Consider the following 15,501-nt stretch of genomic DNA (forward strand, 5'->3'; position numbering starts at 1 on the left):
ATGCATAACAATTAATTATAAAGAGCGTGGCCTGTATCAGGCCCACTTTAGTCTCCAGACTGACATAATTGCTCCTCCATACCTTGGAGAGGTCTCTGACAGCAGACTTTCCTGTTTTACTTTTAAGAATTATTTTTAAATTACCTGGGTATTAAAAGCAGCATAGTAATGTTCATGAACTCCAAGAAAAGAATTCTGCTTTTATTTATATTGCTGTCAGTTTTATTGGGAAATCAGTAGTCTGATTCCATATTTGTAAATCATACACACAGGTATGATTATTAGTGGAATTTTTAAAAAGAAATACTCTAGCAGTCATCTGTTCCACATCTAGGGTATCTTTTCTTTCTCCATTATTTTAAAAATACAAAATTTTTTCTTCATAATTGAGCTTTAATGTTTTGGGTAAAATGACTCTATGAGCAAAAGTATCAGCAAATACATAGAACCTTGTGTTCTTTTATTCCAACATATTCATTGTCTTTTACAAGCAAAAGAAGCTTGCTTCTGTGAAACTCTATGAACTTAGAGAAAAGATGAAAGCTTTGTGTTCAAGACTTTCATTCATAGGGTCGCTCTGGGTCGTCTACGACTCTACGACACTTAACAACAACAGCATTACTAGCTCTAGGGAGCTCTAGTGGCCCAGTGGTAAGAAGCTGTACTGAATCCCAAAGGCACATGGTTCGAATCCACCAGCTGCTTCCCATGTGATTTACTCTCTCTGAAAACCCACTAGGGGATCGCCAGGAGATGGTTCCAACTTGACAACACGCAACATTAATAACATTATTAGCTCAAGAGAGCTCAGTGGCCCAATGGGTAGGAACATGTACTGCCCAAACCGAAGGCTGGCAGCTCAGATCCACCAGCTGCTCAATGAGAGAAGGATGAACGTCCTCCTCTCATGTAATTTATGTTGTTGTTGTTGTTTGCTGTCGAGTCGAGCACGACTCATAGCCACTCTGAACAAAAGACCTAATGCCTTTCCATAACTGTCATCATTTCACCTAGTTCATAGAGTTTCTAGAGACATGTGGTTTAGGAAGTGGATGCCACTCCTGCTTCCAAACCTGTTTTACTACTGGGAGCTCCACCAAACGCTGTCCACATTGGGAAACCGTTCTGGTATTTGATACCCTAATGGTACAAGGTTCAGCATCACAGCAACCCAGGTTACTTCATACTGCACATTAATAAATAGTGATGTACAAAGTGGAAGAGTGTTCCTCCAGATATAAAAGCACTAGTTTCACTTAGCAGTGGTTAAGTGTCGTCAAGTTGAATATGACTGAGAGTAAGTTTTGCACAAAAGATCTAAACTCTGTTCTATGACTAATGTCATTTTTATACAGAACTCTGTTCTATAACTACCATCATTTCTGTACATTTAAAGAGTTTGGAGAGTTTGTAGAGTTTCCAAAGGCATCTAGTATAGAAAGTGAATGCCACTCCTATTTCCCAGCATAAGTCATTCTGGAAGCTCATCCAGACACTGTACATAATGGGTAACCGTTATGGTATTTGACAAGACTATGGAACAGTGTGCAGCGTCCCAGCAGCACCAAGTTGTAGCCTTTGAAAAGCCACTGCAGAGTGACCTATGACTTATTTCTTCTTTGATTGCAATGAGAGAATAGCCAATACCTCTAAGCTGCCCTCGAAGTACTAGTTGGATTACTAACTGAAAAAAACAGCGCTTCAGATCCAGAGCAAACTAAGGAAGCAGTCTGCTTCTATAAGATTTAGAGTCTCAGAAATATAATAGATGGAGGGTAAACAAATAGCTTCCACTGGGTTGGAATCCCAATGTTGGATTCAGCTCCAGAGAAATGGGCTTGTCTTTTTATTCGGAGTACTATACCAAACTGCCCTGGATGTTGCAAACAGAAGGACCTGGTTGCGTTCCAAAAGTTTAAATGGTTAAGTCCACCCAGAGACACCTTGGAAGAAAGACTTAATGGTCAACTAAAAATCAGTCCCTGACAGCCTTGCACAGCAAAGTTCTACTCTGATGTCTGTGGGGCCGCCATCAGCTCCCTGGAACTGACTCAGCAACAATGGGTTTTCTTTATTATTTCTTATTATTATTACTGTTGTTCTTTGAAAAATTTTGAAGGCATTTTCCTCATTCATGCTCTTCAATAAGCTGCACAAATTGCATGATTTTATTAGCCCTTTGCTAGCCTGCCTTTGGTTTTTATCCATTTGTTGTATTGTAATAATATCCTTACATTTCCATGGCTGACAAACTGATGCACTGAACTTGGTCTTATAAGTAAAATGGAAGTTATTTCAAGCCTTTACGTTACCTTTATGATGTCCACTTAGAAAACTGTGCTCTTCTGAGAGATCTAGTGGCAGAGCTGAACGCACCCAGGCCTAGCGTTCCCTCCGTCAGTGAACTAGGAAATCGCAGTGCTGCATGCTGGCTGTCAATTAGCATTATCTCCATTTGTTTTAGATCCTGACAGGCGGTCAGTTTCCACCATGAATCTTTCGAAACATGTTGATCCCGTCATTAGCAAGCGGCTCTCGTCTTCATCTGCAACTTTACTAAATTCTCCAGATAGAGGTACAGTGAAAAGGAAAACCAAACCTGTTCTGTTCTTTAATTAATGCTTTATTTTTTTTTCTGAATGTTGACAGATAAAAATAAGCATCTGAAGTTGATTTCCCTACGTTTCTTAAATAGGAAGAAAAAAACTTCAGAGTAAAAAAGCAATAAACGGCTGAGCAGCATTTCCCTTGCGACGAGAACATTTCTCATTTTAGAACTTGGCTGAATGGTTGCCTTTAGCAGAGATGAACGCGGTGCTTCTCTCCACTTTGTAGTAAATGATTTTCCAGCTCCACTTAGCCACCACAGTACAAATCATTTTTGTTCTGAACATTCATCTGACACCAGTCATGCTGTTGTTGGCTCCTCATCTGTACTCTGGGAATTCTAGGCTTTGACTTTCTAAAACATTTTTAATGAATCATGTCTGTAGACTCCATTTCTCCACTTCACTTTTCATTTAGCCAGACATTTCTTACTGCATTCCTTGTGTGTATTTGTGGCTGGTTTTTGCTGTCCATTAATTAACATTTAACAAATTCTGCCTCACTTCAAGAATGGCCTTCTCATTAACAGCATCCTGATGAGTTTCATAATCATAGTCCTCCTGTTAATATTTTGTTTGAATTTTTAGTTTTATTCATCTCATGGATTTACAGTACATGAATGTTGAATTTATTTATAAAGTGAATTGATAGAAGGAAAATTCAAGCTTTGAGATAAAGCGACTTGTTTTGCAAATTATTTTTAAGAAAGAAACCAAAGAATTATGATGCAATATAAAAACACAACTCTTTAAAAGTAATATAATGGTAGTAATTTTAAGTAATTTATTAAGAAACTGGGAAAGGTTCCATGTTTATAGTCTTTTTAAAGATGTAGTGTGTGCATGTTCTTTAAGTGTGTATGTGTATTTGTAAATTTTGTATTATATAAAAGTTGTTACAATGTCATTGTAATGTATAATATTATTTAACTGTTGATGTTATTTTATAAATGATTTCTTAAAACAGTAAATGTTTGAACAGCTTACTGTTCTTGCCTTTTTACTATTTTCTGCTTTTTTATTAATCTAATTTGCTGAAATCATTTCTTCAGAATCAATATTACACATGTAGCCAGGGAAGGAGTTTGCCAGTGTTAGAGGAATTATTATGTGCCAATCGCACCATCTCTGACACTCCCATCCCAATTACCCCAGTCACTGAATCAATCCACCTCATACAGAGACAGACTAGAACTAAATTTATCAAGACTTTCAAGTTAAGCTTTGCTTTCTGCCTCTTCCAGTCCATCGTTGTCATTAGTGAGACAGCAGAGCTCAGAGATTTATTATAAACTGGATAATGTTCAAAATACGTCTTTCTATGGAATACAGTTAAGGTTAAAAAGACTTTTTATAAACTTTGCATGACAGTATTCGATAATAAAATCTTAGAACTAGAAAAAGGTCTGTTAGTTGGCTCTTCCCCCTCGCCCCAGATGCCAAAGGTCTAACTTAGTATTGTGTAAGTAGTCGCTAAAGAGGGGCTTAGAAAAGCGGTCCCAGATCCTAACCCACCTTGTTCCTGTGCTGCATCTTCAGAACTTCCCCTCAGGGCTGGCCTTCCTTTGTTCTACTCAGCCTGCACGCATTCCTCCTTTGGATAAGGTTAGAAGTGGAGAGTTAAGACAACTAGTGTCAAGGGAAGTTCCATATCCAGTTCATAGGAGCTGGAGCCAGAAAAGAGCCCCTTGAATTATAATACAGACTAGAAAATTTCTGAGTCCAATAATAAGAGGACTACTGAAGGCAGAACATTAAATTTGGAAGTTCTACTCACCTGGCCCCTCCTCAAAAAAACTATAAACAAGTTCCTGGTCCTAATATCTAAGATTGACCTACAAAGAAATTTCAGTTCATCCAGGAGCCCTGGTCAAGGAAGCAATTTTAAGAAAATAAAAATTATTATAGTTATTTATTTTTGGGGTTTCCTGTTCTTTGTTTCAGAGATTTTTTTAAGTTAAGCCAAACCTTAATAGGATAATTAAGAGCTGTGATCATTTTGTAACCATGGAAAATTATTCCAAATTGGCAAATCCATTTCTCTAATATTTAAGTGATTTAATTAATTTTCCCCTCTTCTGCTGTTTTTACAACTTGGCCATGCTTTATTATGTAGCTATACAGTGTTTTTGACAAGTTATTAAATCTAGAGCCCTAAAACCAAAATTTTTCTGGTAGGTAATGTCCTTAGTTCACCATAAAATAGTAATTATTTCACTAATGACTTGAGCTTTTTCAGTATGACACACAACACACAGCCCTTAAAGATGATACTCAATTGAGGCTCCAATACTATTAGGACAAACTGTAACCTGAAAAACTGTCTTACAGCCAAACTATTAATTTAAAATGTTGACAATTTTTTTTTAATCAAGTGGATAAGTAGCCCCACCCCTAAGCAATGCTTCCCTCGGCCCTCAGAGCTAATAACTGGTATCCAAAGGTTCTGTTGCTAGATTCAACTTTTTAAATATTTTCATTGTTACACTTGAATGTAGAATATCATATTAAATGGACTGATAAAATGTCTTGTATTAAAACAGTCCCCTCTGTGAATTAAAGATTTCTATTATTGCTGAATCCAAGAGTGTTCCCACTGAACATGTTTACATTAAAAAAAATTTATTCAAGTGAAAATTTACAAATAGTGTTGACATTTCATTAAGTCATTCACACACTTTGTTTTCTAGCACTAAGTATAATTGAAAAATGTAGTTAATTACTCTGATCAACCTTTTATTCTCTGTTGCCTTGCTCTTCACCCAGCCTATTTATGAATTCTTACCCCTCTCTCCTTGTACCTCTGTGCAAACTTTACCTTACTTTTTTATAATAATGGTCTGTCTTACTATGTGGGTTACTAGCATTATATGATAAACGTTTAGAGTGTCTTCTGGTTTTGTTTATGTTTACTGGCCTGTGTTTAAAAGCTGATCTATTGCAATATCCTGAACAAATCGCTTCTTTTTACCCACCTTTTCTTTCTTGTCCCTCTTCCTTTCTTCCTGCATATGCAGTGCAAACAGTAACATTAATGTCTTTGGGAAATGCATTTGAAATTTATGCAGATAAAAATATTCACATATTGAGAGCATAGTTGGTGATATACCTCTGTGCTTTTGTTACTAGCAGGTGACTATTGCATGTAGAGACTTTTTAGGTGCTATTAATTGTTATTTTTAAAATGAAGAGATCCTTTTCAGTGCTTTTGCTTCCTAGATTTTTTCTGTTTCACATTTCTATTTTGAAGATTGTAGGGTTAGACAAAAAAGAGCATTTAAGAATTAGATTCACCATTGCTCTCCTCTCTGTATCAATTTGGATTGCTTCTCCACATGCCAGTCAATTTAAAATACCTGTTAGCAAGGTCCAGGCATTATAGAAACGTGTGATGAATTTTTCCTTGGGGGTGATCAAAAATATATTATTCTTAAGCTAACGTAGGGAGCTTGAGAAGGAAAACATAAAAGGAGGAAGTAGCCTACTTTTTGTTTCATATTTCCCCTGGAACCTAGAATAAAGGCAGAAGACAGTGGAGAAACACAAGCATTCTGCCCACCTGGGTGCTAATGTTTGGGTTTTGTTTTCACTTTAATAATTCAACATTTAAAAGATGAATAGTTTCCTCGAATACTTCAATTTCCCACTTCTAATGAGAAATTTGGATATGACAACACTCACATGCATTTTTGCATGACCTCCACTCTCTGATGCTGACTCGTGGTCTCCTGCCTCCTTTCTCCGGGAGGAGGGGCGCGATACAGCTGGCCATCCTGTTTGGTTGGCCCTGCTCGCTTATTATATTAACCTGATGGCTGCAGGCACAAGCCTTTGGGTTTATCTCTTCTCTCTATTATGGGAATTGTCAATATCTCATTTTTAAGTTCTTACATAAGATCAATACTGTGTAGTTGTTCAATGAGAATATCTCTTTGAAAGCTCATGGTCTAAAAATGAAGCCCTGCTAGGTGGAAAAGTAATAAACTGTCCTTTCCTAGTCTTTTCTAAACAATTATTGGTGAGGGTGCAGATGTGAACAGGGTAGAAAGGGAACTTTGCTTCTCCTGGCAAAATCATCCATGGATTCGAGGCGGGGGGGGGGGGGGGGCACACCTCTTTGATTATGATTTAAACAGAAGTTAAAGTGAGTTTTTAGTGACCTTCATATGAGGGAGATTATTTCATGCTTTGAAGAACCACAGAGGTAAAGTAGTTGAACTTCTTAATGGAAGAGTTTTTAATAACCATGGGAGTCTTTGTAGTAACCCTCTGGCTAATGTGGGGAAAGGAAGCATTTCTCTGTTCTGCGTTTATCTTTGACTAAAAGTCTAATTCTGTTGAAAATGTTTCATTAATCCTAATCACTTCTTCCCTGTTGATGTTTCATTTCTGTGAATGCACCATGATTTTAAGCTCCAATATATCCTGCTGTTTATACACACAGAGAATGTCAGTGCCATGCTTGCAGCCTGGCACCTACCACATGCTGAGATCTACTTACTGTGTAGCTGTTACCTAACTGTTTATAACGGATCTTTATGTTAACATCTTGATGTCAAATAAAGTTTAATCATGAATTGTTCTCCAAAACAGAAAATGAATTTTTCACTAATTCATCAGTCTTGTATCAGATAATTAAGGAACTGAAGTTGAGACTGTCTTCCACATAGGAGCCAGTGTTTTCTATAATATGGTTTAGCATTATTTTACTTTTGTTGATGGTAATTAACTTCCTAGAATTTCCGTTTCATTCCTTTAAAATGTGCTAGATGGGGGTGTTCACAAACACTTCAGCATTTAGAGATGCTGTTTATGGTGGCAAGCAGAATTAACCTAGGCAGACTTAGACCCCCCGTTAAAGACTTTGTAAGTGAGCTGGGGGCATTTTCTAAAATGGAGACATACATAATCACTTCAGTGATATTTGTAAGGTTTTTATAATCTACTCTCCTAATAAGGATTTTTGTTAGTTTGTTGGTGGTGGAGTTTTTTTTGTTTGTTTGTTTGTTTTGGGTTTTTTTTTAAAATAGCCTTTATACTTCCATGGGTCATTGCTGGAAGTTAACATCACAAGCAAAGTCATTCATTTCTAATCATCATGTCTTTCTGAAGAGTGATCTTTGCCAAGTCATACTATAATTCAGGACTATCCTTTATTACACTTTAAAAAAATTTGCTTTTTTTAGATTCTTCAAATGCCCACTATAATCGCCAGGATTGTTTCTATTGAATTTTGAGGTTTTCTGTTCTTTTTTATCTTGCTTCAGTCTTTGCCTTATCCTTGGCCAGATTTTTCATGCTGTTGACAAATAAGAACCTGAAAGACCCTACCCTGGCTTGTTGGATGGAAGCCAGAAAGGAAATTCCCATACCTATTGTTACCTGTGTCCTCATTCCTTTTGTTCTATCTCCCACCTCTTCCTCACCCCTCTCACCCTGGTTCCCAAGTAATTCTTGGGGAACTGGCCTAATTTAATATGAACCTTTCTGTCTTTTAAACCCACTCTTCTATTAATTTGTCCAAGTCTCTTGATGTTTATTCTTCGGGTTACTTAGGAAACCCGTTAGCTAAGAGCTGTGCACCATTGGGACAGCCTGGGGTCAACAGTGGTAACACATTAAGCAAGTAACTGAAATAATGTTTCTATTTTGTTACCTGTTAACTAACTACTAGAGACCTGGATCTGTGGAGCTAAAGTAGTACTTGCTACATTAATTGCTACTAACTTAATTTTTCAGAAAAACAATAGCAAAATGAGTTAGCTTCCCTCTTCAGGCAGGAATCCAGTTGCCCTGACTCAGCCCACCAGCTCTCCTCCCTGGAGAGAACAGTTGGGTCTCTCTTTGAGGCCTGTCATATGGAAGGATAGGTGTGATACTCTGAGCCCTCCTGCTCTTGGAAAGAATGAATCTAACATCTTGCTTATGTGGTGACGTTTAGCTCGCCGCCTGCAGCTCAGCCCATGGGAGAGCAGCGTTGTTAACAGACTCCTGACGCCCACACATTCGTTCCTGGCCAGAAGTAAAAGCACAGCCGCCTTGTCTGGAGATGCAGGTAAAGCTGTCAGAAGGAACTCTCCTGGTGAGGTGAAGTTCTCCTTTTGAAATATTTCTAAGGAGCCAGTAATTTTCTAATCACGTATTAGCCTTTCCTGATGTGTGCTTCTTTCTTCTCTGGATGGAATGGCTTTGGATTTGTGTCTGTTGGTGTTGGTTTCATGGCCCTGGCATTGTTTCCTTGGCTACGTCTTCACATCTTATCTGGACACCAGACGCCAGGCAGACCAAGCAAGCCCCTCCCTGGGATCAGATGGTTTCAGATGCTTCTGTCCATAACATTACTAGAAAACAGTATCCTTCACCTGCCGTCCTTTCTGCCCCTGAGTCTGAGCAGATGATCAAATAATTCACTATTCAATACGAAGGCATGGACTTGAGAATGAAGTCAAAGCGCAGGTTTATTAATTAAGCATAGAGTTCTCCTAATACAGCTCTGGGCCCGCTCCTTAGCCTTCCTGTCCTCAGCCTTTGTGTGCAATCTAGGAATGACACCTTCCCAAAACCCAAGAGTGCAGGACAAGGCTGTTTGTCGTATTCTTTAAATATGTAAAACATGCCAAGTCCTGGTTATTCTAATTAAGTATAGTGCTGCTCTTTCTGTAGAAAATGTGTGAAAACTAAAAAACCATGCTTCAATGAGTCCATTAATGAGATCTTCTTGTAGAACTCATAACTAGTTGGAAAGAAGAAATATATATCAGGCTTTTGTACCATCTCTGGTGATGAAGTGATTTAGGTTTTCCTAATTAATTGACCTTTGTGACTCAGGTTACCAGCCTTCATTTGGGGCAATTAAGAAATTGTAAGCCCTCACTAAAAGTTCTTTGCTTCTGCAGGTCTTTTCTTCATTAGCCCCCTCCGTATAACCTCCTTTTGTTGAAAATGAGTGCAGTGGCATTAGGTGACTTACACCAGAGCCACCTGGAAAATCAGTGGAGAGGATCCTAAATGTTCTTCCCCTGCCATTGACGGCATCCTGTGTGATGCTCTTCTGCAGTGCATTGTCTGGACCACAGGGTTCCATGTTCTGTAGTGATTAGCTCTGCTTCTGTGGAGTCCAACTTACTGCATCTGAGACTTTTCTGAAGGGAAAAGAAATACAACTTATTTCAAAATCATTTTTTGGGGTTAGGTTTGTTTTGGTTGTTTTTTTGTTTTGTTTTGTTTTGTTTTGCCTATTTACTGCTTTTCTACATGTCAGGAATTAACTTTTTTAGCTAGCCAAAGAACCTTTAAAATTGCTTTTCAGTCCCATTTTATAGAATCTGTGTAATTTCTGGCTGCCAGGTTTCTGAATCTCCACATAATATGTATGTGTTGCTTCGTACTAAAAGAATGTCTTGTATCCAGCAAGAAATGTTTGCTTTCTTTCCTTTCCTGTCATTGCTAACTTTTGTCAATTCTTTCATTGTTTCTCTAGTCCTGCCCACCACCATATCATTGTCCACCCATCGTGTTTACCCACCTGCCTCCCTCCCTTCTTGGTTGTTTTGCTCAGTAAAGGTGCTTTATATCTGCTCACTGGCCCTTCTGTGCTTTCATTCTATTCTCCTTTTCACAAATAAATACATAGTGACTCTTTCTTTTCATGTTAATCTGTATTTTTTCACTTGCATTGCCTATTTTGTTAATGCATTTATTAGATCATTGTTGTTTAATACAGTGATACAACTTATGTCAAAAGTCTTGATTTCATTAAGAAAAATTTGTTTGACTTGGGTATATAGACATGTTTTTACGTTATCTTGTCAAGAATTCTTTTCCCATCACCTTTGTTTCCCATCAGTTCTCCTTGATTATTCTTACTTTTCTTCCCATATAATGCTCTCCTTTTACTTTATCTTATTTCCACTTGCTGTTGGCAAGAGGGCAACTTAACATCTGGAGCTAAATTATATTAGCAGATGACACAACAGTGCTGTCCCCTATGGCCGCCCAGTGATTATAAAGACTCTAAGCTGTGAGCGGAGAAGCTGAGGACTGGGACTCAGGGTCTCATTCATCTCGACTGCAGCTGTTTGGAGTTGAGGTTTCACCCTCCTTTCCTCCACCCTTGGAACATTTCAAATACATGCAATTCTTATTCTTCAGGATTAAATGAGATAATCATGTAAACTGTTTAGGCCTGTGCGTGTTAGATAATCCATAAATATTAATATTTCTGTTTAGTATCTATTTTTCCTATTCTTTATGCTGCACTCCAACCACTTGAACTATATTAGCTTTCTTCTACACCTATGATTTCATATTGAAAATTTTGGATGATTTACTGGGCACTAGCTACCCCAGAGGAGGAAGAAATGCAGATGCTGCTCCTTTGACTTCTGAAAGGCATTTCTATGGCACTACATTGTTGAAGTCTATGAGACTGGCTCAGGACAGGGCAGGCTTCAGAGCTGCTGTGCATATGGTCACTTGTCAGTCGCAGGTGACCCAGTGACACATAACAGAAACAACAATGTTGGACCATTGGAGGTCATTCTGGCAAGGAAGTAAGGATTATATATTTTTATATATACTCTTGCTACTTCTTTAGAAGGGCACCATTATTAGAATAATTGATTTAAATGGTTCAGACTTTAAATTCAAATTGGCTGGTCAGACAGCAATGAATTTCATGAAAATGAATATCTATAGGAAGACTTTATAGAATTGGTTTTTAGCAAGAAGGTCGTCTCTGGACAGTTAAATGTGCAGATTTTTGCATAGACTGCATTAGAGTTGATTGAAGAATGTCTTCATCCTTGGCCCTGTCCCTGGACTATATCCACAGTGGTCTTCAAAAAATGTCCCAAAGATACCCCCTGAAATTCTTTTTTCTACTAAAGGGGAAATGGAATCCATCTTCATAACACAGATAATCTTTTCCTTCACCTTTAAAGATGAAAGAAAAATGCTGTATCCATTATTAAGACATATAGAAAGGACCCCTGGTAACCCAGTGCCTTAGGAATTGGGCTTCTACCTGAAAGGTGGGGAGTGTGAATCCATCAGCAGCTCCGCCTCTGAGGATTTCACACCTACTGGTTGTCATTTCGTTGGAACAGGCTTAGAGCTGACCCTCCACTGGGTTTCTGAAGCTATACCTTGAAAGGGAGGAGGTTGCCATCTTCTTCCTATAGAACCACTGGTAGATTTTGCACCACCAGAGAGACGCAGCTCTTGGGTCAGCAGCACCAACCCTGCAGACAAAGGCCTGGGCTCCTGTCCTTGGAGTGTTGCACTGCTGCTCTGGGTTTCAAGGCCTTGTTTGGTTGGTTTCTGGGTTTTAAATACTTGGCTTTTTGAAAGGAGAACTGAAGGAACACAAAGTGTTTTCATTTTGTCCTGAAGGAACAGAATTTTGTTTTACTGTGATGGGAAAAGAGAATGCAATTTCTTACCTGGTCAGTCAATAAGAACTAGAAGATAATATGAGCTATTTGAAGAAAGAAATACATTAATAAAATAAAAGTGAAATTTGATCTATTTCTGTTTCCAGATTTTTTATAAAACTATTTTTTTAAAACTTACATAATTCTGAAGTTAAAATTACATCTCATTTGTCCTTTTAGCTTGCAAGTTTTAAAGTTTACAAATACTATTAGATTCAGCTAACATTATGATCTCTTTAGAGATTTACTACCATGGCTAGAGTTGGCTAAAGCTATTTAATGGCATAGTCAGAATAAGTAATACTCTCCTTATTGGTCATTCAGTTATCTGTTCAAGTTATTTTTTTACTGGAAAACAAGATTTATGGGTGAAAAATGAAATTAAACTTAGGATTTATATATCCACTATGTATGCTGTATTACATTAATTTCTTTAAATCTATTTTTACTCAGAATAGCTTGATTAATGACTAGATTTTTCAGGTGGATGATCATAAACCATATGGTTTTTAGAAGTTCATTATGAGTTCTCCATTTTTATAAAGCTGTATTAGCTATTCATTATCCAATCTTATTATTCTAATGGTTTTATTCTAATCATCATTTTGAATTGTTACAATTTATCTCCCCAACTGATGTTTCTTACAAGTGAAGAAGCATGTGTTTGATTTACTGGTAATAGTTTAAACGTTTGCTGTTTTCCCCTGAAAATGATAGGTTGTGCTTATAACAGATCTTAACTCCTGGTAAAGTGTTGTCAGTTAGTATCATAAAAATGCCGTTGTTTTTCTGCTTTCCATTGACTGTTGAGCTTTATTCCTGGGGCAGCTGTAGCATATATCTTGCTTGCCTGCTTGCTCACTTCTCTTTCCATCTGTTGTTTCATCTTAAAGCTGAGTAGAAAAAATCTGATAATAGATTAGTACTTATATAAAGGGTCTCCTAGAGCACCGACACAGCATTTTACCAGAACCATCAGTTGATAGGAACATAAGGCGACCTTTTCTTTTGCCTTATGATTGGATTAAACCTCTATTTAGAATAAACTTTTAATAGACAAGTAGCTAGTAGTATGTTCCAGGGTTATTTTTTTTTAACATGCCTTCCTTTTGGGCTCATCATAAGCTCCTGCTACCATGAAGAGAGTTGAGTGTGATGGTTCTGGGTTCCTTTAGAGAATAACCTCCTCTTCCTACTTTTCTCTCTGTTTCTGCTCTGCTCCTTTTCCTGAACCTGCTCTTGGCTTTCCTCCAATTGCTCCTCTGGCACTCTTGTGTGTAAAACAATCACCTGCACCTTAGTTATCCCCATTTGTCCTCGTTCAGCATCTTGCAGCCCCATCAACATCATGCCCTACAAAGCTGCACACTCTAGAAATCCGACGGAGCGACCCAAACTCTTTGTAACAGCACCTGAGGGCTCTTCACGCAGGAAGACCATCCATGGCACCATGGTGAGTAGCCCCTGGAAGTAACCGCTTCTGTGCAGGAGTGGACAGCAACCCAGACATCATCATCATTGTCTAGGCACAAGTCTTCCTACTTCCTTTCCACTTTGGGGCATTTGCTTCCTACAAAAATTTGAATTTGAAGGTGACAACTGTTTGTTCATTGTTAAGCATGTATGAAAGGCTGACATACTTTGCCAGAGCCCCCATCCAAATAAATGCAAAACCAGAGTACCTTGGAGATTTAGACAGTCTAGTGTCCTTTGGAGGAAATGTGAGCCTTGACTGTTGACCCAACAGTTTATCTCCTTCATGTTCAAAAATAGGTTACATTTTTTTTTCTTTCTAAATTTGGTCCATTCACAGGTAAGACAGACTATTTATCTTCCTGGCTAACCCCTGTCAAGGCCAAGACCGACAATTGAAAAATTCTTTTGAGAGCACTTGATATTTTCTAAGCAATTGATTTTTGAAAGGCTGTTTCATAGTTGCTGTCATAAATTTTACCAAATGGAGAATATAACTGATGCTTCTTATTCCAGAGGGTTCCTGAGCTAGTGTTCATTTTCACCATGCTGTAAATGACATGAACTAGTTCATAGAACCCCTGAACTCTTTATTGTTTTACACTGTGTGAGTATCTGTTGCAAGTCTTATATAGACATTGTTCTCTGGTCTTCAGACCTTGTGCTTTATAGGATTGACCAATCAATCAGAAAATCCTATTTCCTCTCCTACGATAATAGTATAACTCCTTTAATTAAAGGCTGGAACAATTTTTTTGAAACCTTAACTTGCCAGAGCAGATCAGATTTATAAAGCTGATGGATACTTAAAAGGATTCTGCTTAGACATTTGTGGATAATTCTAGGGTTATGAAAGTGAGATGGTTTTGCCTACCAGCAATTTTCTTTCAAGCCCCTTCAGGCTTTCAAGAATCAGTGTTTAATTCATGATTGAGTCAGACCTCCAGCCCTTGAAGCCCAAGGTGAAACTTCCTTTGATGTGTGGAGTTTTAATTTATTAGCATGTTAGTGCTTTAGTATCCAAGCTGTGGACAGAAAGCTGTAGTTAAACAGAATAACTTTGGCACCAAATACTGGGTACTTACAGGAGGGAGAGGAAAAACATTTACCAAAGGAAACATTTTGTAGATAAAATCTAAAATTAGCACACCTTGAGGGAAGGATACAGGTTGACCAATGGCCAGCAGATTGATCAAGAGGGATTTGTTATCAAAGACATGCAGATCATTCAGAAGGCTGGACTTTATGAGGAGGAATGTGCATCAGGATTAGAGGGAGACTCATCAACAACTTACATTATACAGATGACACAACATTGCTTGCTGAAACTGAGGAGGACCTGAAGCGCTTGCTGCAAAAGGTTAAAAACTGTAGTCTTTAATACGGATTGAAGCTCAACATCAAGAAGACAAAAACTCTCACTACCCGGCCAGTTGGCAGCACCGTGATAAAAGGAGAAGAGGTTGAGGTTGTTAACAGTTACCATTTGCTCAACTCCACAATCCACATTCTTGGCACCAGCAATCAGGAAATCAGAAGATGAGTTGCATTAGGTAAATCTGCTGTCAGAGTACTGAGAAGCAACAGTGTTAGTCTAGAGACTAAGGTGCACCTGATCCAGGCCATAATCCTTTCAATTACTTCTAGAGCTGGACAGTGACTAAGAATGACAGAAGAGTTGATGCCTTTGCATTGTGGTGCTGGAGAAGAGTCTTGAACATAGTACAGACTGCCAAAGAAGCAAATAGATCTGTCTTGAAAGAGGGTGAAACCAAGTTTCTCCTTAGAGGCTAAGATTTTAAAGCTCTGTCTCACATACTTTGAGCACATGGCCAGGAGGGACCAGTCATTTTAGAAGGACATTATCCTCAAAAGGGTGGAGGGACAGTGCAGGAGAGGAAGACCCCGGATGAGATGGATTGATTCAGTAACTAGGGCAATGGGGATAGGTGTGTCTGAGTCAGTGAGACAGGACAGGCTGCAGAGCT

General features: G+C 38.3%; 1 protein-coding gene across 1 annotated transcript in view; it reads left to right on the plus strand.

The window, feature by feature from the left end:
• The window catches only part of MAP7 (microtubule-associated protein 7), a 176,935-nt gene that overhangs the window by 136,889 nt on the left and 24,545 nt on the right, over positions 1 to 15,501 (plus strand). Inside the window, exons 6-8 of the mRNA XM_006885005.1 lie at positions 2,465 to 2,575; positions 8,548 to 8,661; positions 13,366 to 13,493. Coding sequence (XP_006885067.1) covers positions 2,465 to 2,575; positions 8,548 to 8,661; positions 13,366 to 13,493 — 353 coding nt within the window. The remainder of the gene's footprint in view (positions 1 to 2,464; positions 2,576 to 8,547; positions 8,662 to 13,365; positions 13,494 to 15,501) is intronic.

Source organism: Elephantulus edwardii, unplaced genomic scaffold (genome assembly GCF_000299155.1).
Source record: "Elephantulus edwardii isolate Elephantulus edwardi_28Jun2011 unplaced genomic scaffold, EleEdw1.0 scaffold00039, whole genome shotgun sequence".
Lineage (NCBI taxonomy): Eukaryota > Metazoa > Chordata > Mammalia > Macroscelidea > Macroscelididae > Elephantulus > Elephantulus edwardii.